The sequence below is a fragment of the Melozone crissalis genome, unplaced genomic scaffold, assembly GCF_028551555.1.
Source record: "Melozone crissalis strain CALT ecotype California unplaced genomic scaffold, PUWL_Pcris_2 ptg000006l_1, whole genome shotgun sequence".
Classification (NCBI taxonomy): Eukaryota; Metazoa; Chordata; class Aves; order Passeriformes; family Passerellidae; genus Melozone; species Melozone crissalis.
This window is the reverse complement of record NW_026535784.1, coordinates 20879291-20902369: the sequence shown is the minus strand read 5'-3', so window position 1 is coordinate 20902369 and position 23079 is coordinate 20879291. Positions and strand designations below refer to the sequence as shown.

At 39.2% G+C, this 23079-nt stretch overlaps 1 protein-coding gene across 4 annotated transcripts in view; it reads right to left on the bottom strand.

Annotated features, from left to right (window-relative positions):
• The window catches only part of DCUN1D4 (defective in cullin neddylation 1 domain containing 4), a 38227-nt gene extending 15637 nt beyond the window's left edge, over positions 1–22590 (bottom strand). Inside the window, exons 1-5 of one of the 4 annotated variants that reach the window (XM_054291721.1) lie at positions 22489–22590; positions 12923–12993; positions 11943–11982; positions 6057–6086; positions 4647–4761 (exon numbers count right to left, since the gene is read on the bottom strand). In XM_054291721.1, coding sequence (XP_054147696.1) covers positions 4647–4761; positions 6057–6086; positions 11943–11982; positions 12923–12993; positions 22489–22513 — 281 coding nt within the window. In that variant the 5' untranslated portion in view covers positions 22514–22590. Of the gene's footprint in view, positions 1–4646; positions 4762–6056; positions 6087–11942; positions 11983–12922; positions 12994–22488 lie in introns of those variants that run through there. The other 3 variants (XM_054291729.1, XM_054291744.1, XM_054291736.1) reach the window with 3 other exon arrangements.
• Between the last annotated feature and the right edge of the window lie 489 nt (positions 22591–23079).

Genomic DNA, 23079 nt, shown 5'->3' with positions numbered 1-23079 from the left:
ATATTCCAACCAAGATCAGTGAAAACATGGAGCTTAGGTCACACAAAACATTCTCTTCATGGTGGAAGCTGGTAATAATCCATTGAAGAGGAAAAAGAAGATCAAAAGGGAAGGGGAAAAAAAGCTATGTTTTATTATGGTAAGTCAAAAGTCTCTCATGAAGATCTACAGCCTGGTTATTTCAGAAGGTCAGTGCTTACTGAATGAAGACATCAAGAAATTCACCAACAGAAGCTTTGTTTCTAAGCAACCAGAACTTAGTCAAAATCTTTACTGAATTTTGTTTGAGTTTTGAGCTAAGTAACTAATTGCTTCCAGATAACTTTTTTTTCAAAACATGCCAATTTTTGATTGAAGAAGATGCCCCACACTACTTCCATTAATACTAATTAATTTTCAATTTTGGCTGAGAATTTTCATCAATGCAGCACAATGAACATACTTTAATAAAGCCTTATCTATTCATCCACAATTATGATTCTAGCAATAGTTTCATAAAATCTGCAGTAGAAACAGAAGGGTGGGAGAAGAGATGTTTTGCAATTTACAAGACATGACAAAAACAGTTTAAAGCAACCCTCAGGACTAACCTGACTGTTAAGTTTTATGAATGAATATACCTTATGTCTCCTTGTTTAAAGACTTACAATCATTCCTAAACTGTTCAATGTTTGGAACTTTATCAGAATTACTTAATGAGCAGTATGTGTAACAACACACATGCTGATAGTCACATGTCCAGTTTAAGTGAAGTGCACTGAAAAGCTATAGAAAAAGGAAAAATTATGCTTGTGTGTACCTGAAAAGCCCTACTTCAAGCAAAAAGATCTACACATCTATGACAGCTGGGAACACAGGTGGTCTGCATGGGGCAGGACCTAACCAGATAGTAAACAACAGCAGAACAAAAACCAAACCAACTCTCAACACCAAGGGTTTTGAAAACTTAGGAAGTTAGCACATCTTATGTTAATGACACTCTGTTTTCAAAAACTGTATTTTTCCACACAGAATATGGAGTTTACGATTCAATACAGAAAACCTATTTTTCATGTTAGTAGGCCCCTTTTGTGGTTCCTACACACATAAGGGTAAATTCATTGAAAACATTTATTTAATTGTTTGAAAACCTAAATTTCAGGGAAGTAGGTAAATATTCCTAGTTTTCATCCTCCTAAAGTGACAATACCCATTATTTCAAGGCTTTTGCCCTCAGTGTGATTCCAGAATAAGGAGTAGAATTACTTTTTAAATGAGACTGTCAAAACATAGACATTATATTAAACAGCTCATTTTTCCCTATTTGGCTAGATATGGTGTAACAGATAAGCAGCATAAAACAATTACCCAGTGAGGACTATCGTTTTACCTAGCAAGTATCTTTACATGAATCTTGCTTTACCTTTCTGAAGATGCTTAACATAGTGATGGAAGAACAATGTACAGAAAATGTAATTTTAACTCCAATTTGAGAATACTCTATACTGTGACAGCTTTAAGTACGATGAAGTCAAGACTGTGATACTGAGATGAAAATACAAACGAAGTCTTCAAGTGATTATGTTCAAGTTAGCACATTCTCAACTGTTTACTTCCAACAGCGATTCTTTAAGGCAAGATAACTCTTACTGTTATCTATAGAGCATTGAGTTCTTTTTATTATTCGTCATCTGGTATAAAAATTCCCTCCCACTGAAACGCTGCATTCATGCATGGTTCATGGTGATGCTATAAACACTAATTAAGAGAATTCAAGTTCTTATTATGTAAGGGTGCAATACTAATGAACATGCTTGGAGTCTTCTATAATCAGTTTATGCACTAGATCAGCATTTCCAAATAATTTCACAACTAGATTGCTTCCTATAAATGTTTTTCCTCAATTGCCTGTGCATTCCACTAGTACTTGTGAGATGAGGTTGTATTCCTACCAGCTTGAAATTAAGGGTGTAAGATATGTTTAAGTTTATAACTGGAAGAGTCTTTAGAAACTATCTTCTCTTTCAGCATAGAGGCCTGCTGAAAGAAACTTTATGGAAGAAGGCATATCTAAAAATTTCCTATCAGATTTGAAGGGATTATAGGAATGAATAAAAAATAGTGAAGACTGAAAATATCACCAAACAAAGCACTCCATTACAGATTAAAAAACCCCACATTTTTATAATGGACAAACCAGAAAAAATCATCAACCTTCAGTCTCAGTTACAGTAACACCATTAATGATGACATCCCTTGAAAATCTTTGGACTACCACCCAGTATTTTTCCACTGAGAACAAACAGGAGACTTTGAATTACTGAATTTGTTAACGTTGACCCTATAAGTATGCCACTGTAGCTGAGAAATACACAAAAATGTATGTCACTCCATTAAGTATTTGAAGTGACAAATCACTTCTGTTAGGAAAGAGGGGCTCTTCTGGAGAGGACTGTGTAGCTCTTCAGTGACTGCCTTTCTTCACTTAATACAGAATCCACACAGACTAATGTCCTGTGAAGGCTTATCCTGAGTTACTAGAATGCAGCTTCTAAGAAGTGTGTCTCTAAAACAGAAGCTGAGAACTGGGCCTAGGAGACCCTTATTCTATAAACTGGTATTCCACTATACTCTTTTTACTGTATATAGCATTCTCTGCACACAAAGTAAGCAGAACTGGCTTTGTAAACAAGGCATGCTACAGCACACTGATGTAGTTTCCTGATTTCAGACTGATTTCTGCTCAACTAACTGAGATGCCTGATTCAAAAACTAAACTTGACAGGTATGAACTCCACCTGACTAAAACAAGCATGGAAGTAGGAGACTGCATTTTGACTAACCCATTCAAGGAGATTACAGGGGTAAAAATCCTTCCTTGAAAGAAAATACAGCTTCAAGACCAGGCTGAATGTCCAGCAAATAATTTCATATTTCCAGTCATGCTGAAATAAAAAACTGTTTTCTTGAAGACAAAAACAAAATAAACACTCTGGAAAACAGAGAAAGCTCAAAAATCTTTATAGGAAGTCAGTCAGATAAAAACTGCAACCACATCAGAGGATATTACCCCATGGCTCATGACTAGCAGATCTGGTTTCTCTTCCAATTCTAAAAGCAGGCTGAGATCTTCCCTTAAATACAGATTTACATGGCAGTAAAATGAAGAGTAGATCCATTACTTATAAACTGAGAGGCAGATATTAACAAATCCTTCAAATTACATTTGCAACAAGCTCTTAAAAATGATGAAATATCCAGTATTCAGAGAGCAAAAAATCAGTTTTTTATAATTTTCTTATGTAATTACACAAATCAGTATTTCTTACTTACATGCAAGCTTACTTTTTAGGGGGTTGCTTTTTTCTATCATCAGTGTCTTGGCTAAGGTAGGTAGAACTCAGTTTTATGAACCTCTCTATATTCAAGAAAGGGTCTGTCTTTGTATTGCTTCCACATTGTATGCCTATCTGTGAATAACCTGTAATGCCCTCTATCAACTATTTACCTTTTATATTTCATTATTTCTGAAAAGGAACAAAAAACATTAAGGACATGAACAGCTTTTTTGTTCTAGTTAGTGTTACAATACAATGAAAGAGAGTTGAAATCTCTTTCTTCTGCATCAACAGATCATTTAATAAATTCCAGTGCAGTTACAGTTGTGCAACCCTATTAAACACAATGGAGTTATAGGGGCATGACCAGAGGCCTAATTTGGCTACCAGTATTTTTCTTACTCATGCTAGAGTATAAAAAGGAGAGAACCTAGCCTGATTTCAGGCTGACAGTTTGGAGAAAAATGCCTCTTTTAACCTCCCTGCAGGTACCTGCCATGGAAGCATCAGTAACACATGAGTATAACAGAGCTCAAATTCTACTGATTGATGCAGTGCCAAGCAAACTTTCCAGTTGTATAAGCCACTATTCAACATCAGAGCAGTCCTGCATCTATCATGTAGGAGTGTGCAGTTCTATACAGCCTCAAGTTCGGAATTTAGTCCACATAAATAGTGATTTTTGCACACCCTGAGCACATTCAATGCTTTCTGAATGACTCACTACACTACTGGAAATCCACTGCTTGCAGAGATTTCAGCCATCCAATACTTCATGCCAAAAGAGTACACTGTTCATGCACTCTCTTTAACCTGTTTGGCCTCTGCTGTCCAATGAGAAGCCCCTCAGTAACTGTTGAACCACTGGCTGTCACCTTACCTGGGCAATTTCCCTTCTATGTTCAATATCAAATCACAACATAACAGGGAGAGACTAGCAGGACTTTAAGAGCTGAGTGGACTATAACTACATTCACTTTTTTGACAGGCTAGAGATTGATTACAGCCAATCCAGACCTTATGCATGTATATGAGAAAATAGTACTGTATCTCTTAGAAGTTGGTTTTGAACAAACAAGTACATATCTTCATAGCTGGCAACTAGAGCAAGGAAAAGTTCCCTACATGCTTCTTGTATGTCTAGAGAAAGGTGAGATGCAAACTGAAGCTACATATACTTATCATTATCCCACAGTTCAATCACCAGCTATGGTTCCACACTGAGAAACCAAGTAAATTTCAATATTATTTCCATTAGTAAACACATGATATATCAGCTCTTCAACTTTAGATATTCCATCAGTCTTAGCTCATGGTAAGATGACATACCCATCATGTCTACTTTTCTTAGCAGATAAATCATCTCCTGCTGCAGGTCTCCTCTTTTTCCTTGGAGGCATCACTTTACTAAAGCAGTCTGATGAACTGCAAGACCGAAGACTTCCTACAGAGGGAATTAAAAACACCAGCACAAAGAAATGAAACTGTTGCAGACCAGTTAAACTGTGTCCACTAATAGGCATATTACAAAGGAAAGGGAAGGAAGTCAGGGGATTTAAAAATTAAAAAAGAAACAGTCTCCTTTCAATAGCAAAATCCATCTCAGCTTTACATGGTTTCCTATGACCAGATTTCCATTAAGGTCAAAAGTACTACAGCAAAATGCACAGTAGCACTGGCATTACTTCAGTCTAACAGCAGTCAAGAACTGACACTATCCTAAAGAGGTATTTAGGTCCCCAAAAAGTCATCCTTATTTTTAGTCTTTTATTCAAATCAAAAGTTCTAAGAGCTGATCATTGCTTTTTGAAATACAGATATGAGTGAACACCTACCTCTAGAAAACAGAACTTTATTTTCAAGCCTCAAGTTTTTTGTGATACAGAGAGCAAGAGGTAGGAAAGGTTTTGTTTGTTCATTGGTGAGAGGGTTTTTTTCAGGTTTTTTGTGAGGTTTTTTTGTTTTGTTTTGCAGGGACAGGTAGAGACAGTCAGCAGCCACCAGGGAAAGAAATAAGTGGCTGGCTGTATTATTTGCACTGAACAGTTCTCAAAAAATGAAGGTCCCCAAACAGGAAATAGCCAATTCTTGACACTGATGCCAATCAGGTGGCAGTCTTTCCATCCCCTTCTCTCAGCTACATACTCCTGTCTCTGGTAACTCTTCTGTGTGGCAATTCAGCTCACCAAATCTGTAGATAATTAACCAAGGAAAAAAAGAATAACAACTTTCTGTACATTAGCACAAGAAAGAGCACAGGACCATTCCTTTTGACCACACCAAGTCATTAAATTGTTTTTGCTGCCTCATGAAACAGTAGGCTAACACTCCAGGCACAATTTTGTCCTACTTTCATGTGCTGAAGACCACAGTGACACCTGAGAAAGGTGTGTGTAACAGCAGCTCGCTCCAAGAGCTCTCACACCTCGAAGTGTTACACAGAGAATTTGAAAAGAAAAGGAAGAGAGAAGCGAGGTATAACAATCCAGACACAAAGAGATGCCAAAGAAATTTGCAAGAAAACATTAAGAACTCCAGCATTCCTAAGCTATCTTCTCTTTGCTACAACAGCATCCAAGTTTAGCTACGCTCAGTTAAGATGCCCACAAAATCTTTTATCTTACAACATCACAGCACAGAAGCAAGCAATAAAACTTTGACTGCTTTTTGACACCAAGGGAACAGACTGAAATCAGAGGCCCAATTCCCACCAAACACTGACAGCAATCTTTTGCTTACCTATTCTTCGAATCTTTGAAAGGCTCTCTCCTGTTATAGGAGAAACACATGTAAGGAACCTTAGAGCCTCACAGGCTTTGCTACATGTACATTATTTAAACATGCATGGAAATTCTAACCCATAAGAAAGTACATATTTCTCTAGTATTATGTTCATATTTCTCTAGTATTACATAAGATGTTCAACCCAATTTTTACACCAAGATGAACTAATCTGGTTTCAACTAATAAAGCTTTTGCACTAAGTATGCCTTCTTTGGTCTTATCTTTATATTCACTTCCATCTATTAAGAAGAAAATTAATCTCTCTAGTTCAAGAAATACTCTCCAATTAAAAAAATTCTTCCTATATATTCTTTTTTTTAACCCTAAAACTCCCTCCCCATTATTGTCCTAGGAGAGTATGGCCATACACTGTTTTTTTGAAAGAGAATTAACAGCATTGTAAATTCAAATTACAATTCAACTAATAATCAAAAAACTTGCAAGTATTATGCTCCATAAACTATTACCACAAAAAAAATCGTAATGGCTGTGTCAGAAGAACATATTTCTAGAAGCACTGTCCAGAACACATTACAAAAGGAAATTAGTGACAATAGTAATTATTTTCTCCTCAACAATATCAGATATATTTGAAACAGGTAAGCCAGAGACCATAAAAAACTCAGAGTACATCAAAGGCTTTTTAAAAATTAAACAAACTAAGGAACCTGACCTGCTGAATGTCATTTGTTCCATCAAGTTATGCCTCCACATTAATGATACTGAAAAACACTACTCTCATAAGTTATTGAATCTGCAATAATTTATCTTTCAGATCAAATTTCTGAAGACTCTGCCAGTAAGTATTTTTTGAAAGCCTACACAGACTAAAACCACCTAGGATGACAGCAAAACTCAACAGATGGCTAGAAAGAGCCAACAGACTTAAGACACACAATGAACTTAATAAATGAAAATGTGATAGTGAACACCTCTTTTTGGTAAATATGAATTTACTTAAGTATAACCTGTAGCTATCTCATTCCTTCAAGAGCAAATAGATTGCTTTTAAGTGCCTTTCTTTTAAAAAAGTAAAAATCCATTTGTGATGGACACAGGCATTGGATGCTGGTAAAATGCAAGAAAAAAAATACACATCCCCCTCACCCCCCACAAATTTGTGCAGTTTACTGGTCAGTTGATTGTGAAAAGAAATATGCAAGGCCTCTGTGACAAAAGAAGCAGAGCAAAAGAGAAAAAATAAACAAATAAAAGTAAAATAAAGCAGTTATAGAACAGAGAAATCATTTTGTCAGACCTGCAACCCCATACAAACCAAAGAACTTAACTCAAGAACTCCTGCTGGACTCTTTGCCTCCTTAAATGATAGGATGTTTTTAAGATTGGTGAACTTGCTTTAAAGGCTTAAACTGATCACAATTCACTACACAACCCAATTTCTCCAATGACTCCTATGAAAAACTTGTATCCTTTTTGGTTTGAATGTATCTAGTTGCAGCTCTCAAAGGCACAGAAAAGGGAAGAAAAGAGACAGCTCAGAAATTGGTAGGTTTAAATGCACACATACATTGCCCTCACACACTGACAGCTGACAGCACACAGACACCGGGTGGACATATTGTAAATGCTTTCCACGACTTAACATCTTAATAACTGAGGTTTGGAGCAAGTCTTCACTAAACTTCAGATTTTGAATAATCTCTAAACTACTAAAAAACACAGTGTAAGGATTTTACTTTCAAAGTATTTCTTTTGTTACTAAAATTGGTGTATTAAATTTGAAGGGCAGTTATAATTTCTCTGTAACAGCAGCAGAATATTTCTTTAATTTTCATATAAAGCTAAAAATTATTAAATTGGATTTTTTTACTTTGAACTCCTGCAATTTCTTAAATTACAATACAGCTCACTAAATAGCAATATTAACCTTTCCTACACAGAGCTTTCTAATTCTAAAAGTAATTTTAGGTCTAGCAGTGCACAGTTAATTTCTCTTCCCAAAGTCTGACCATCTGCAAACAAACATGCAGCTACCTCTGACTACATGTAAATTTGACAGAATTTTACTTACCAAGTGCAGCTTTGCTGATGTGATTATCTTCAAAGTTTCTCACTCCTAGGCCTCAACTCAAGATTGGCAGAACCCTCCTAGTTCTCACCAGTTTTTTGACACTTGAAGCTAGCATTTGCAAGGTAGAGCCTCCAAATGGCTGCTGAATAGACCACCAGCAGCCAAAAGCCTGTCAAGTTTAAATGCTGTTTGCCAAACATCCTATTGAATACTTCCAAATTTGCAGGAGACAAAGCTTCCAAATGGAAGTATCAATTCAAGAGCTAAAATTCATCCTAGGAAATTTAAAACAATATATAAAATAAAACCCAAAAGAGAGGGACAGCCCTAGAATAGCAACAAAACCAGAATAAAAAAAAAAAAAAGAAAAAAGTCAATAAAGAAGAACTCCACAAGCTGTGTCCCTACAGAAATTATTTACAGGCATGGCACTTTCACCTTCTCTAGCTAAAGCCCGTGAGGAATCCTGCTCTTCTGATGCTTCAGTAGAAGGATGCTTCAAAGGAAAAATAATTAGAAACTGTGAATGCTGAAGCAATTGGGAAGATACAGCTGATTACTTAATAATGCAACAAAACGACCACAAGCATAGCTACAATCATCAGTTTTCAGACACAAGATGAGAAAGCTAAGATACTCATCAAAACATTAAACAACTTGCAATGCCGTTGCAAAAGGAAAAATCATCTTCTCTGTCTTGAATGCTACACTACAGAATTGCTCAGGACTCAAGAGGGGTTTCTTCTGTAACCTAACAAAAGAAAAAACCAGCAGAGACAAAAGCAATTTCTCTCCCTCCAAAGATTAATGAACCACAATGAAGCCTTCTTTTTGTTGAAGAGGTTACCTCCCTGTTTTAAACAAGCCAGGTGACAACAAGAAGCATATTTTAAAGACTTTTTAGTCTGGATAAGTAAGTCACAATTTAATTACCAAATCATGACTTTAAGCTATTAACAAGCTGCTAGATTTGTAGTTATAACAGAAAAACAACTATTATTTCCAATGTAAGTTTTCCAAGTTAATGCATATACATACTACAAGAAAAAGAAATTGTTTACAGAATCTGAATGCCTGCTGTTCTTACACCTACAAACAGGTGAAAAGGCAAAGCCCATGACACAGTTGAAGTCTATCTTATTTTTCAGACAGATATGCATACTGAATTATAGCACATGAGACTGCAATCATTGTAGGGAACCAGAATTTTGAAACAAGATTCATCTTAGCTCTCAAATCACTGAAGGAATTCTGAAACTGCCACTTCCCTGTAGTTCACTGGTGTTTTAGGGCCTGGTTTCAGACAGACAATCTGGCTAATACTTACAAAAGATACAATTTGCTTCTAAGTAACTTAGACATCCAATACATTTTTTGTTAGCTTACAAAAACTGCTTTGAAGTAAATGTGATACGCATTTAAAACTTAACACTATTATTAATAAATATTAACCTAAAACTAAGATTTTTTAAAATAGCTTTTAGAAATCCCAATCCAATTTAGATAAGCATACATTAAGTCATCCCAAAAACAAAGTCCACAACCTAATGACAATAATCCAGATAATTACGTCAGAAAATGAACAGCAATCTTTAAGAATAAGGCCTGGGTCAGAAGATTTAGGGTTAAAATAATCTCAGAACTATAAAAAACCTTGACATGGGTTTGGCAACACTAAAACCTTTTGCAACAGTTCTTAATCTGACTTTCAAATGAGTTCTAGACACAGAATCTCAAATTTACAGCACCTATACAGTTCTATAAATTGTGCAACAAAATTAATAGGTCTTGACAACTTCTTACTGGAAAACAGAAGTTCCACAAGTTTAGGCACATTGAAATCAAACATTTTTCAAAAGTAACTTTATAGATTTATGCCAGTCTCTCCAAGTAAGATACTTCAGAAGTGTCAAGTTCCATACAAAACAGAAACAGAAAACCTCACTGTACTACATTCATGAGGGCCAAAAGAGCTCCTTGCATGTGTATTTGTCCTCATTCGAGTAAAAAACCAAACACACATTTCAAATGAACATGCCTGGAACTTATGTAAACATTTGGGCTTCATCCTACAAGGAGACATAAAACAGGGCAGAAGCATAATAGTGGAAATAATATCTGAAGATGAGGAATCAACCTAGCATTATCAACCTTTACTTGTGGTTCTCATTTCATATTTGTTTCTGGTTTGAAAGGTTTTACAGCTATTGCAAAAAAAATGCACCCTTTACTGAGATTTTGTGTCCCAACTCATTCAACAGGCACATTTACACTTTTGAAACAGCTTAATTCAAACAACAGTGTGCAGGCAATAGGATACTGGCTTTGATGAACAGTTTTGTACTGACACTGATGGTAATGTGCTCAAGCACCTTCCAATACAGGTAATAAGAGCACCAAGGTTAATTTCTTATACTTTATCACAGAAGTGCTAGGCAAGAGGTAAGACAAATTCCAAACACCTCAAGTACATCAACACTTACTGATTAGTGACAGAAGGGGACTACCTCAATGCTTCACAACAGGTCTTGGTGATCAAGAGTACACAAAGATTACAGAACACATTTCATACAGGAAATCAGTATGAAGCTTAGATATCAGTTTAGAGCACCTGGGACACATAGGAAAAAATTCCAGGTCTCCATCACAAGATGGGAGAGGACATCAGTTCTAAATTATGGACATTAAAATCGCTGTCTTCAACTATTGGTCATAAGCTCTTTTTCAGAGGCTTTTCATTTACATAATGAGTTAATTTCAAGTATCAAATCACTAACCACACTGAAGGAAAGTATTTCAGAGAAGCCTTCTGTGGCTAGGGTAAGAAGAGTTCAAGCTTGAAACAAAGTGACCTGCTGCTGTACAGAGGAGGGTGCACAATCCCTAAGTGAGCTCTGTCCAATCCCAAGCAATGCAGTCCTATGCATCTCTTCTCATTGCTCTAGGCTGAGTGTGCTAGATTTGTAAGTGTGTGGCAGAAATCTCCAGGAGGAGCTGACAGCTCTCTCCACTTTGCTAAATGCTCAAGGTAACATCAGCAAATATAGCCATCACCTCAAGACAGTGAAAAAGCTTTGAGTCAGATGATTGGATAGACAATGGTCAGTTTTGAAGAACAGTTCTGCTGAGTGAGTGATCAGGGCTTGAAGGCAGTGCAAAAGGAGGTAAGAACCCTAGCAAAACATCAAGTCACAAAGCTCAAATGCTGACAAATCAAGAATGACAGGAAGCTGGTATCAGGCACCTGAGAAGAAGGCCTGAAAAAATGATGACACTTCATGGAACAAAACACAGATATGAACTCAAAAATAGATAGTACTCAGACACTGACTGAAAATCTGCACAAGAAACAGAAATAACCTGCATCAGAACCAGTCAAGAAAAATGCTGGTTGTTTGGAGCACAGCATTTAAACTCAGTCACAGGTATCACAACAGCCAGAAGAGGTTTTGCTTCTGCTCTGTTCTCACTAATGCTCTTTCAAGACTCAAAACACTGTAAGAACATGGATATTCTGTGGCCCAGCAGGCTGAGTCCCAGGAGTGAGAAAAATTTTTTATTATGTCTTCTAAACTAAGAGACAGTAAAATTACAGATACTGCTGATACCTGTTCAAGTCCTTCATAATTTGATAAATTAAAAGCACAAACACCTATTTTGAAAAAAACTAAGAAACCCAGGCACTTGTTTCCTAAAACTCCTTTAGCTTTCTAAAACATCATTTCCAGTTATGTTTGAGAGACTTGCTTAATAAAGCATGTTTGAACTGTTTCCATCTATTTTTACTCTACTCTGTCCTTATTAAATACCTGTCTGGTGATCGTCTTGACCAACGTCCTCTGTCAGATTCTGCAAGAAACAGGAATGACACAGTTAAACAAGACAGTGATCTTCATTCTTCTGTACTATTTTTAACTTTTACTTGACAGTAATATCATCCTGATTACTTAAGGATCATCTACCTAAGATTGTAGACTTTGTGTTTTCAGCCCATATTTACCTAAAAACTTACACTTGCACATTTATCTAAAAAGTTCAAGTAAATTGAATTTGATAAATATTTTTGAGGTTTTTTTCAATCAAAAACATATCAAATTATTTCAAGAGTGGAAATACTTACCCATCAGGTGGGAAATTGGCATTATTTTACTTAATAATTTCTCCAATAAATGCAGCATTAGAAAGACTGAATTTACCCCTTAGCACAGAAATGGCTTTGCTTAAGGATAAACATGCATATGTGTTTTAAAGAAAACTGATTAAAAACCATCTGAAACACTGGAAACGAATTTACCCCTTTCTTCAGGCAGGGTCTTTTCCACTAAATTTACAGTGTACACACAGAAGCCGTATCACCATTTCCAGCTATAGTTGCAATAAAACAAATGTAAATGCACAGCACATAAGCAGGAAGAGTCTTCACAAAAACCTTGTTTCACTTTTTGCATGGGTGTAAAAGGACAGCTTGCTCATTCAATATGTTTTCCAGAAGAACTGCAAGAAACTGGGTAACTATGATGATTACCATCACTTAATGTATCCAAGAAAGCTTCTTGTATGAGGCAACATCTAAATCCAATGTTCAAAGTTCAAACTCCACTTTGACCTCTGGAGTATAATCTTTCACCTTTTACGAATACTGCTTATCTCTTCACAAACTCAAACCCAATAGCCTTTCATACAACAAAGCAGTTATAATTTTAGAAGTGTAATCACAATGATTTCAATCATGAAATATTCTGGACCAAAGCCTTAGCTATTCTGCTAAGAGAAAATGGCAAGTCATTACCAGCCTATTGAGGGTGTGGTAAATCTTGTGAATATTTGCCAGTGTTGATAGATGAGAATTCAGTTGAAAATCTAGAGGGGAGGAAAAAAAAGGGTTTTAAATTTCTGATTTCCAAATGCAGCAGTCATGATCTTCCCATATTCTGGCTATTTAATAAAATCATCACAGAACTATAAACTAAAAGTAATCTCAACTCTTTCAGCACTGACATTTTCAACACTTGAGTAGAACAATTGAAATCTGCAAAAAGATAGCATATGCATCTATATTTCTTAAGATATGGATGACCCTCAGCAGAACAGAAATATAGCTAACTATAGCTGAATTTAAAAAAATAAATTAGAACTTTTTTTTTCCCTGATATTGGGAATCATTGTAACTTCCATGTTACCCAGTCCTTCTGTTTCATCTATTCTAAAACCAAGTTAAGTACCATACAACATTCCAAAATCATTAATAAAAATCCTAGTTCTTAAAAAAATCTGATTTTATTCACACACATGTACTTGCCTTTATGCTAATTTCCTTGCAAAAATAAGTGACTAGAATACACTCGCACAGTTGAAACATGGCTTTTTAATAACTAACCAAAGGTTACAATACAGCAGTTGTTAAGACAAGAGACAAAAAAAACTGATAATGAAATACTCTGACACCTCTTGGAAGAAGCCATAGCATAGATGGTAATTTTGCTTCCACGCTCCAAATAGAAAACACTTGAGCTTGCTTCAGTTGCTAAAGAGCAAGAAACTAATTTTTCTCCATTCTTTTGAATTCCCTATTTTTGCTAGGAATGTGGCAAGAACAAAACTGGAAAGTAACTAATTCACAAGAAAACAACTGAGATCCAGCGAGACAGCAGGCAAACCAAAAAGAATCTCAGAAACTGAACACAAACCAGCTGAGAGGGCTTAAAGACAGCCAACTACTACAGAGTATCTCCATTTAAACGAAAAATAAATTAGCTACCCCACTAGAACTCATGTGCCAAAACACTCTAGAGAAATGTACTGTATGATAAGCAAAGTATTCCAAGCAAACTTCTTCTGTATGTGAAAAGCTTCTGTATGTGCCTAGCGTCACTACCCAGCTAATGCACTAAAGCATTTCTAACATGAGACATTTAATTTGGCTTTGCCCAGCAGCTGATGCAAGATGCAAGGTCAAAAAAATAATTCCCTTATTTCCATCCAGAGCATTTCAAAGGAATGCTCGCAAGATACACTTAAGATGACCCAGATAAACAAGGGTCATCATTAAACATCCGACTGCCAAGTCAGTGAAGCACACTGCTATGAAGTTAACAAGTGGAACTGAAAAACTGCCTGTTCCAAGTGTACTTGTTACACACATCCCTGTGGAATTCTCTTATCACAGGGAATTAAAAAAAAAATAAAAAGATACTTTTAGAAATTATACATGTCATTTATTCTGTTAGCCAGAGTATCATCTAATTAATTGCTACCTATTTCTTAACGTGTTGTCCCCAGTCCACCACAGCAATAAAATTGCTCTAAGTCAGAAGCAGCAGAGATGGAATTTCCAACTTCAGCTAACCTTATTCATACAAAGTCAAAGACAATCTAATCTTCTTACCAAGCTACAATAGGAAACTCTTGAACCTTGAACAGGGTGCTAGAGTTTTTCCTGCATTAAGAGCTCAATAAAGTTCCATTTTTGCTAGTCAAACAATACTAAGCAGAACCATTTTGGAAGAAAAAAATAATCCTGAGTTTCTTGGTCAATCTCAATTCAATATAAAGCAATGAGAAAAAAACAGAACGAGAGGGGGGCAAACAGGGACAAGGACAACAGGGAACATGAAAGCCATTCTGAGGAGGGCAGGATGAAAAGATAAGATTTGATTTGTTAACAGGCAGATCAGATTAAACTTTCTGGAATATGAATTTTACAGTTTCCCTTGCTGCTTAGCCTAAAATCTACAAAGAACATGAGTGGTTAGAGAAACTAGTTATATCTGGAGGTAAGAAGCTGAGAACACTAAGCAAATATTTATTTATTCTTATCTAATATTAACTTCAGATAGCACTCTTAAAATGGTTGAAAAAGTGCTCTAACATTAGGATTATATATATAGGTATATTTTTTTTGTTTCACCTTTGAAACAAAACATTCCTAGGCACTTTAAAACACACAGTTCATGCCAGTATGTTTTACATGTTCGCTGGAAATATCTGTACAATTTTAAGCTGCTGCTTCAGAAATAGGATCCGTAACTATGATGGACTTAGCAGAGTTATACCAACATATTTTCCAGTTCTAATACAAGAGATGTCACACCATCCACCATTTGAATATGGAGGACCGGAGCCCAAAGTTTTTTTTCACTCACGGGGGAAGCTTGCACAGTGTAGGGATAATTAGCTAAAACTGAAAACAGGTTTCTTTTACAGTTATAAAAGCAAACACAAGGAGCACCTGTTAAGTTAGGGAAGTTAAATTACAGTTCAGGTTATTCTCTGAATTAGTCAGTGAGTCAGTGTTTGCTTTACCTATATTTCAAGAATGATTCACAAAGTATCCTATGCCACTGTGAAAAATACTATTTTGAAAAAGATTGGGTTTTTTTAAGAAACAAAATCCAAAAAAATAATAGTTCCCATGCTCAAATAACACTATCTGAGAAATTAGCAAAAATAGCACCGATCAACAGTGGTCAAGATGGCTAGCAACTGGACAGCTGGTTGCAAATGTATTCTTTAGGGACACACTCTCTCCCCTCCACTTCCCAAACTTTCCACATATGCTTATCCAGCCTCCAAAGTTGTGCCTGCTGATCCCCTTCTTGGTCAGCCCACTACACTTGGAATCTAACCCACAGAATAAATAAACAAACCCTGCCATCCCAGTGCTCTGAATCAGATCACCAAGGAGCTGCAACACAAGCTGATTTAGAGGAAGAAACAGGAAAGATCTTCTGAAGTGGGAGGACAACAGCAGCAATGTGTTTGATTAATCCACCTGTCCCTGCCAGTGCCACCTCGAGAGGAGCAACACATCACAGGAAGCTCCACAGCTGCTTGGATGAGCCTGACACAAATAATGCCACCATGTCTGAAGCTATTTTTCACCTAAAGACAAGAGTTTGAAAGCACATGAATTGCTCTGAATTATTTTTTTTTTCCTACGGAAACTGCATCCAGCTCTGGGTTCCTCAGCACAGGGAAGACATGGACGTGTTGGAGGAAGGTCACAAAGGACAACTGGAGGAACAGCTAACCATGAAGAAAGGCTGAGAGCTAGGCTTGTTTAGTGGGGAGAACAGAAGACTCCAGGGAGATCTCAGAGCACTTTTAGTGCACTTACAGTACTTTAAGGGGACTTTCAAGAAAGCTGGAGAGGGACTTTCCAGAAGAGTGACAGCACAAGGAGGAATGTCTGCAAACTGACAGTGGGTTTAGATCAGATATTAGTAAGAAATTCTTTACTGTGAGGGTGGTGAGACATTAGCACAGGCTGTCCAAAGAAGCTGTGGAGGCCCCAAGCCTGAAGTGTGAGGCTGGATGGGGCTCTGAGCAACCTGGTCCCGGTAGAAGGTACTGGTGCCCATGGCAGGGGGATTGGAACTAGATTATCTTCCAGGTCCCTTCCAATTCCAGCCATTCTAAGACAGAACACACAGAAGAAGGAAATCTGCTTGCTTTGTAAATAGTGAAAGATGATATGTGGCAAGTTTGCTATGACTTTAAGGGGCATATGTCAAACAAGCATATGTATTCTGTCGATTAAATTAGTTTTCATGCAAAAGGTAGCTGATCTTCAGTGAGGTCTGAAGCAATGAAAATTCCAGATGGCATTAAATACTTTGCAGTAATTCAGAATGCAATGGCTAAAAAAAAAATCTGAGTAAAATAATTGCAAATCCAGAACCCAGAAAGGAAAGAAATGACAGAGACAACCTAGGTTAATGGAATTTAAACATTGTCTGCAGTGTGTAATTAACACAATGTTAAGGGTTAAAGGCTGGGTTAGTCAATTATATATGACTTAAAATTAAAAAGAAAATAGTTTAAAAATAATTTTTAGAATATTACAGGTTAAGGTTTAAACTATGGACCTGAGAATTACAGAGAGGTAAAAGAAACAAGAGCTACCTGGGCTTGCTTCCATAACAAACTAGAGAAAAAACATTCTACACCCTCTCATTAATGCACACATGAAATACAATACAGAAAAACAAAAAACTCAATGTATCTTAAGTATAAGCAAAGTATACAGGTAAACTAGACTCAAATACTCTACTTTCCTATCTGAAATGAAAAAACTTTAGAGATCAAATCCCAATTTTTTCTATTTTTTTATCAGAAGGAGCAATGTGTTGCCAAACTATTGAAATGAACATCTGAAAACCAAGGGGGGAAAAAAAAAGTACCTGCTGTGGAAATTTAAAGCTTGGACAAAACACAGCTACAAGGTGCAGTAAAATCTATTAAAAACCTAGTAAGAAATTAACAATAGTAGTAAACAAGATCAGCTGACTCCAAGTTTCTTTTAAAAGCTGCTAATTTTTTTAAGCAAATAGAAAATCTATACAAAATCTCACTTTAACAATAGGTCTAAAATAGTTGTCCCAAATTGATATGCCATATATACAATATTAAAATTTAAATATAGAAATCGCAGTAGTAATAACATAGTAGTAATTCTTATTACTGCTAAAATACAGCTGTAAACTTCTCAGAAAAAAAATTAACAGAAAACACATCAGGCAAACTCATATCTAAAAATTAAAATAGCATGTTTAGGCTTTTATTCAATTGTTTTCCTTGCTTTCAAGTAACAGAGATAGAAAAAAAAACTTGTAGTAGTACTAGCAACAATAGTTCAAAGTTCTGTTGTCTGAGTTAGCTTTAAATAAACTTTACTTACTCAAAAAAGAATCATTTAATCTTCTACAAAATATACTATTTAATAGTCTGTAGTCTACTTACAGAATTATCCTAACAGCAATACAATTTGTATTGATTAATGATGAATTGATTAATGATCTGAAACCTACATTTGGTGAAAGCCCTCAATGCTCACGTCCAGGAAGCAAAATTTTTGTATTCATTACTAAATACAGAAGGCAAAAGAAAAATGTACATCAGTCTTATTTACACAAAATCTTAACAACACACCTGAAGACTGAGAGTCCCAAACTGCAGTACACAACAGACAGGAGCTGACTCTGCATTCCTGTCAAAGACAGGATTAAAAATCTATTTCCAGTGTGTCTGTAGCTGCATCCCTGCAGGCAGTGACACCCTATACCAGGGCCACCCTGCAGAAGAATCCTTTCTCCCAGTCCAACATGGGACAACAAGCCATGGGTCAAGGGAGGCAGAGAACAGGCTTGAAAAGCAGGGTCTCCCTTGATTTGGTGTGGTCAAATAAAGGGCATGATTCAGAAAGTAAGGAAAACAGAAGTGAATTCCAGCTTGCAAAGCAAGGACAGGCAATTAGATGGGATGATCCAAGCTATCTCGAGGAGCATCAGGACCCAGCCATTAAAGCTGAAGACAGGATACTGCAGAATGTTCCTCCTGCCTGCCTGCACCCAGAACTGCACCAGGCTCAGAGCTACTGCTGACACCAGCAGTATCCAAAACACACAGCTGCAAATTTGTGTAAATTTTGCAAACACAACAGCCTAAAATGTTCTGAAGCAAAACATAGTCTGACTTAAGCTAGTAAATAAAAAACCCTACAGAAAACCCAAATCCAAGCAAAAAAATATGGTAGGAGTTACTAAACGTACTCTAAAATATTTTAAAAGTAAACATTCACATTCAACTCTTAACATTTGCTATCACCACTCAGAATGACTGCAACAAAATACTTTAAGATCACTGCATGCTGCATAGATAGGAAAAAGCATAATTTTTTTTGCCCCCATAGGAACAAATCTTTATTCTACCTAGGTGTTTTTGCAGTATCCTAATCTGAAGGCTTGTTTACAAAAAGATCTACAGCAGTTTAACACTACTTAAGAATTTTAGAGCAATTTAAACAGTGCAAAATTTGTGTAACTGCTACTTTAGCTTGAATACATTTCCATTGACCTTAAATTGAACAAATAAGAGCTAGGCTAATTCTCCTATACTAACATACAGGATAAAATACTCTGCATAACTGGCTCATGGCAGGATTTGGCTTTGCTTGGAAGGTGATTTTGGTTGGGTGTTTTGTGCTATATAGCAAAGACTAACACTAAGTGGGTTTCTGGTGCAAAACATCTACTTCAATTGATGGCAAGTGTTCATCCAGTCTAACACTTATTCTACCATCAGATTAATTCAAACAAGTGTCAGTGAGCTAGTTTTGCATCATTGGCTGCCATGACCTGAGAGCTGTTTGCAAGCATTACTCTTAACTTCATGCCAGGTGTCACCTGGCACCCTACAAAGGGCACAAAGCTAATACAAACTTTGTATCTTGGGCTCTAGCTAATTCAGCAGAAATGCAACCCTGTCAAGCACCTGCTATAGGGTATCCAGCACTGTGCACATCTGGAATGTGGCTCAGGAAGGAGCTGCAACAGCCTAGAAACAGCTATGCCAGCCAAAGGCATCACTGTCCCGCTGCTTGCTTCCTCCTCCCTGCCAAAACTGACTGACCCCACAGCCCTGCCAGCAGCACAGGCCATGGCCACGTTCCCTAACCCACTTCAGGCTAGAAATCAACCTGCCAGTTGAGACAACTTAAGTGGCAAGAGCTAACCCAGGTACATTTGACTGAGTGGATTAGAGGGTGCTCCTACAAACCACTCTACCAGCAGAGCAGGGAAGCAGCAATCTGCAGCTCATGAGCAGTAATGAGCAGACCCAGTCCCACAGTCTGGGCAGTGACACATCTGCATCAAGTGTGCCACACCAGCCAGCTCCCCAGGATGAGCTAAAGCCTTGCAGCTCTAACCCTATATAAATATATATAACCATCTACATAGATACAACTTTATAGGTATATACATATATACACATGCCCCTCACTGAATGAACTGGTAGTTGTTCCCATCTCTTTATGAGCCAAAAGTAAAAATTCTGTTTAACATCAGACCATGACTGTAAATAAAACAATTTAATTGGAGAGTACAACAAAAATGCTGGCACATACAAACTAAGGGTTCTGCTTCAAGCCCCTGTTAAGTAGTCTTACTTCCTGTAGAAGAAACAACCACACTATTAAATGCTCTAATATTTAAGCTGGATACAAGAGGTGAACACTATCACAGGATGTACTGTACTTCCTAATGCTATGCTTTTTGGCAAGCACCAAGACAGACAAATTAAGCGAGTTATCTTCTTCTGCTTGAAGACACAAACAAAACTAAGAACTAATGCTTTGAAAAAGCCCAAAGTCTTTGCTTTCAGTACCTGCAAAGAAAGTGTGGGAGGAGGGGAATTAAAGAAAACACAGGATTAATAATTCACTAAGAGGACAAAAAGTACTCAGACAAAAATAAATTTAAATGAAGTGCTGCAATTACACAAATAAGAGCTCACCCTGATACAACAGAATGAAGAGAAGCAGTAAAACAAAACTTTACCTGCCTAATTCAACCTATTACACGGTCTTATACAGAGAAGGCTTTTCCAATTATAGCTACAGGAGCTACAAGAAACTTTTAAGCAAGCATCTTCAATAGAAAAAAGCAAAGCAAAGCTGATTTCCTTATATAATGGTGTGTATCCAGAAAGTAAAACTCAGACTGAGCAAAAACATATTAATGGAGTTTACAGCATAAGAACTAAGAAGGATCAAAACAGTGGCGCAAAATAAACCTTCAGTCAAGAGACTACCATAAGCCAGCTCCTGTATGTGCAAAACTATGCTATGAACACTTCTCGCTTCAAGAAGTGCTCATTTAGATCAATGAAAAAAACCCAACCACTATGAAGCTACAGATAATGAAATTAGTTCATTTAGGAAAAAATATCTATTTAAAATAACACATATGCAATTAAAAAAAAAAATTTGAGGCACAAGATTCGATAACTCCACAGCACACTGTTAATGAAAAGCCAGTAAGAGCTGAAGGCTGAGGAGGACTACTCTTACTGTTTTTTGAAGACAAGCTAAATTTTAAAAAAATTAAAAATTATTATGTTGCCAAATCATCCTATATGAGGGAGCCCTGGAATATTTGTAACTGCAACTCACACGTGTATATAATGAGGACCTGCATTTTTTTTGACAGGGCATATGACAAAAGACACTGAACAGAAGGCATTTTCTAGAATAGTTATCCTTCTATTTCTGAGGCAATCATTTCTGTTTTAATGGCAGCCTTCACCACCAACACATAATGACCCCTAAATACAAAGGTAAAATAAACCAGAACCAGTAAAAATGATATAACCTTATGATTTAGAGCCTTTACCAGGCTGCCCCTGTATGAGATCTCACTATAAGAGACACAGGAGGATTCAAGAAAATCCAGGCATTATGCAGCATTTCTTTCCCGCACCGCTTTCAGGACTTTGTCCAAAAGTCGGACCATCATTGCCTAACGCACGATCAAAGCTTCAATTTTCATTATCTTTCCCACAAGCAAGTTCTACAGTAATAAAGCATCTCAGAGCTGCAAATCCTCTCGCAGTGAGAACACGTTCCCGGGAGGTTTTAGAGGGACGCCGCTGAGCAGGACAGCGTTGTGCTCGGGACGACCGCCAGGTCTCTGCAGCGGACCGTGCCCGTCCCTGAACCCCGGCCACCCCACGGCCTCGCCGCTGCGTGACCCCCTGCACCGCGCACCCCGCCTACAGCAGGCGGTTCCTGCAGCTCGGAACGCGCAGCCAGAAACTCTATTGCGGAGACAAAGCCCTGGCCCCGCTCCTCCAGAACGGGCGGCGCGATGCCCCCGTGCTGTCCAGGGCGGGCGGGGACGGCCCAGCCGGCCGGGGGTCCGCGGGGCGGGGGCAGCGCGCCGCGCCGCCGCAGGGCCCGCTGGGAGTTGTAGTCCGCCAGGCCGCCTCCCGCCGCCCCCGTTGCGTGGGGCGGCCGCCGCAGGGACTTCACCTCCCACCATGCGCCGCGGCTCCAGTCCCCCGCACAAGCAGCACGGTTCTCCCGCACCGGCCCGGCGGAACCCGCTGAATTCACCCCCGTCCGCCTTCCCTTACTCACGCAGCTCCGCGGCCCGCGCTCCCCTCGGCAACCCCGGCTCTCTCACAGCCGGCCACGAGGGCCGGCCGCAGCCTCACCCGCTCACCAGCTGGGATGGGCAAACTGCGTCACACCCTCCGAGCGCCCCCGGCCCACTCCGGTGCTGCTGCCCCCGCCCGCTCCCGCCCCCGCCCCCCGGGGCAGCGCGCTGAGGGCCGCGGGGCTCCCTCTGACCCGCAGAGGCCCCGCCGGCAGGCACGCACACACCGCCCCGCTCCGCGGCGGTCCCGCACCCGCGGGCCTGAACCCTTCCCCGGCATCGGGAGTCCCGGTGGCGCGCTCGGCCAAGCCTCACGGCTCAGGGACAAGAGAAGCCGCCCCCAGCCGGGCGGTTCTTTCGGTCTGACAGCGGGGCGAGCGCCGGGCCCGGGCCCGGGCCCGGCCGTGGCGCTACTCACTGACAGCGGCGGCATCCGAGTGCATTTTCGTGCAGCGCTGCACACGCTGCCGGCCCGGCCCGGCTCCTGCCCTGCTCCCAATCCAGAGCCTGGGCACGGACACCCCTGCCCCGCCCACCGCCCGCGCCCATTGGCCCGCGCTGCCGGGGGACGCGGCGAGCCTCGCTCTCTTACTGGGTGGGGCTGCTGCCACTCTCCCCCCGCCTGCCCTGCACCTCCGCCTAGGCCTCCCATTGGGCAGAAGGCCGAGCTGGCCACGCCCCTCTCCGCTCTGACTGGGCTCCGGCGCTGCCAGTTTTTCCCGGCCTTTAAAGCGCGTGCAAAGAGCACCACTTTGTGTCACCCGCGGCGCTGATTGGCTATAGGGACCAAGGGCCGCGCCCATGCACTGATGCGATTGGCTGAGCTAGAGAAGAGGGCGTGGCCTGTGGGACTGCCCCGCCCTCCAGAGCCGCGGGCGGGGCGTGCCCGGGTCGGGGGGGCCGGACTGCGGCACTTCCCCTCTGGTCAGTGATCTCCGCGCCGTGCGGCCAAATCACCGGCCCGCCTGGAACGATTTCCTTTTTTCTTCCATCCCCCTCTTCCAAGGGA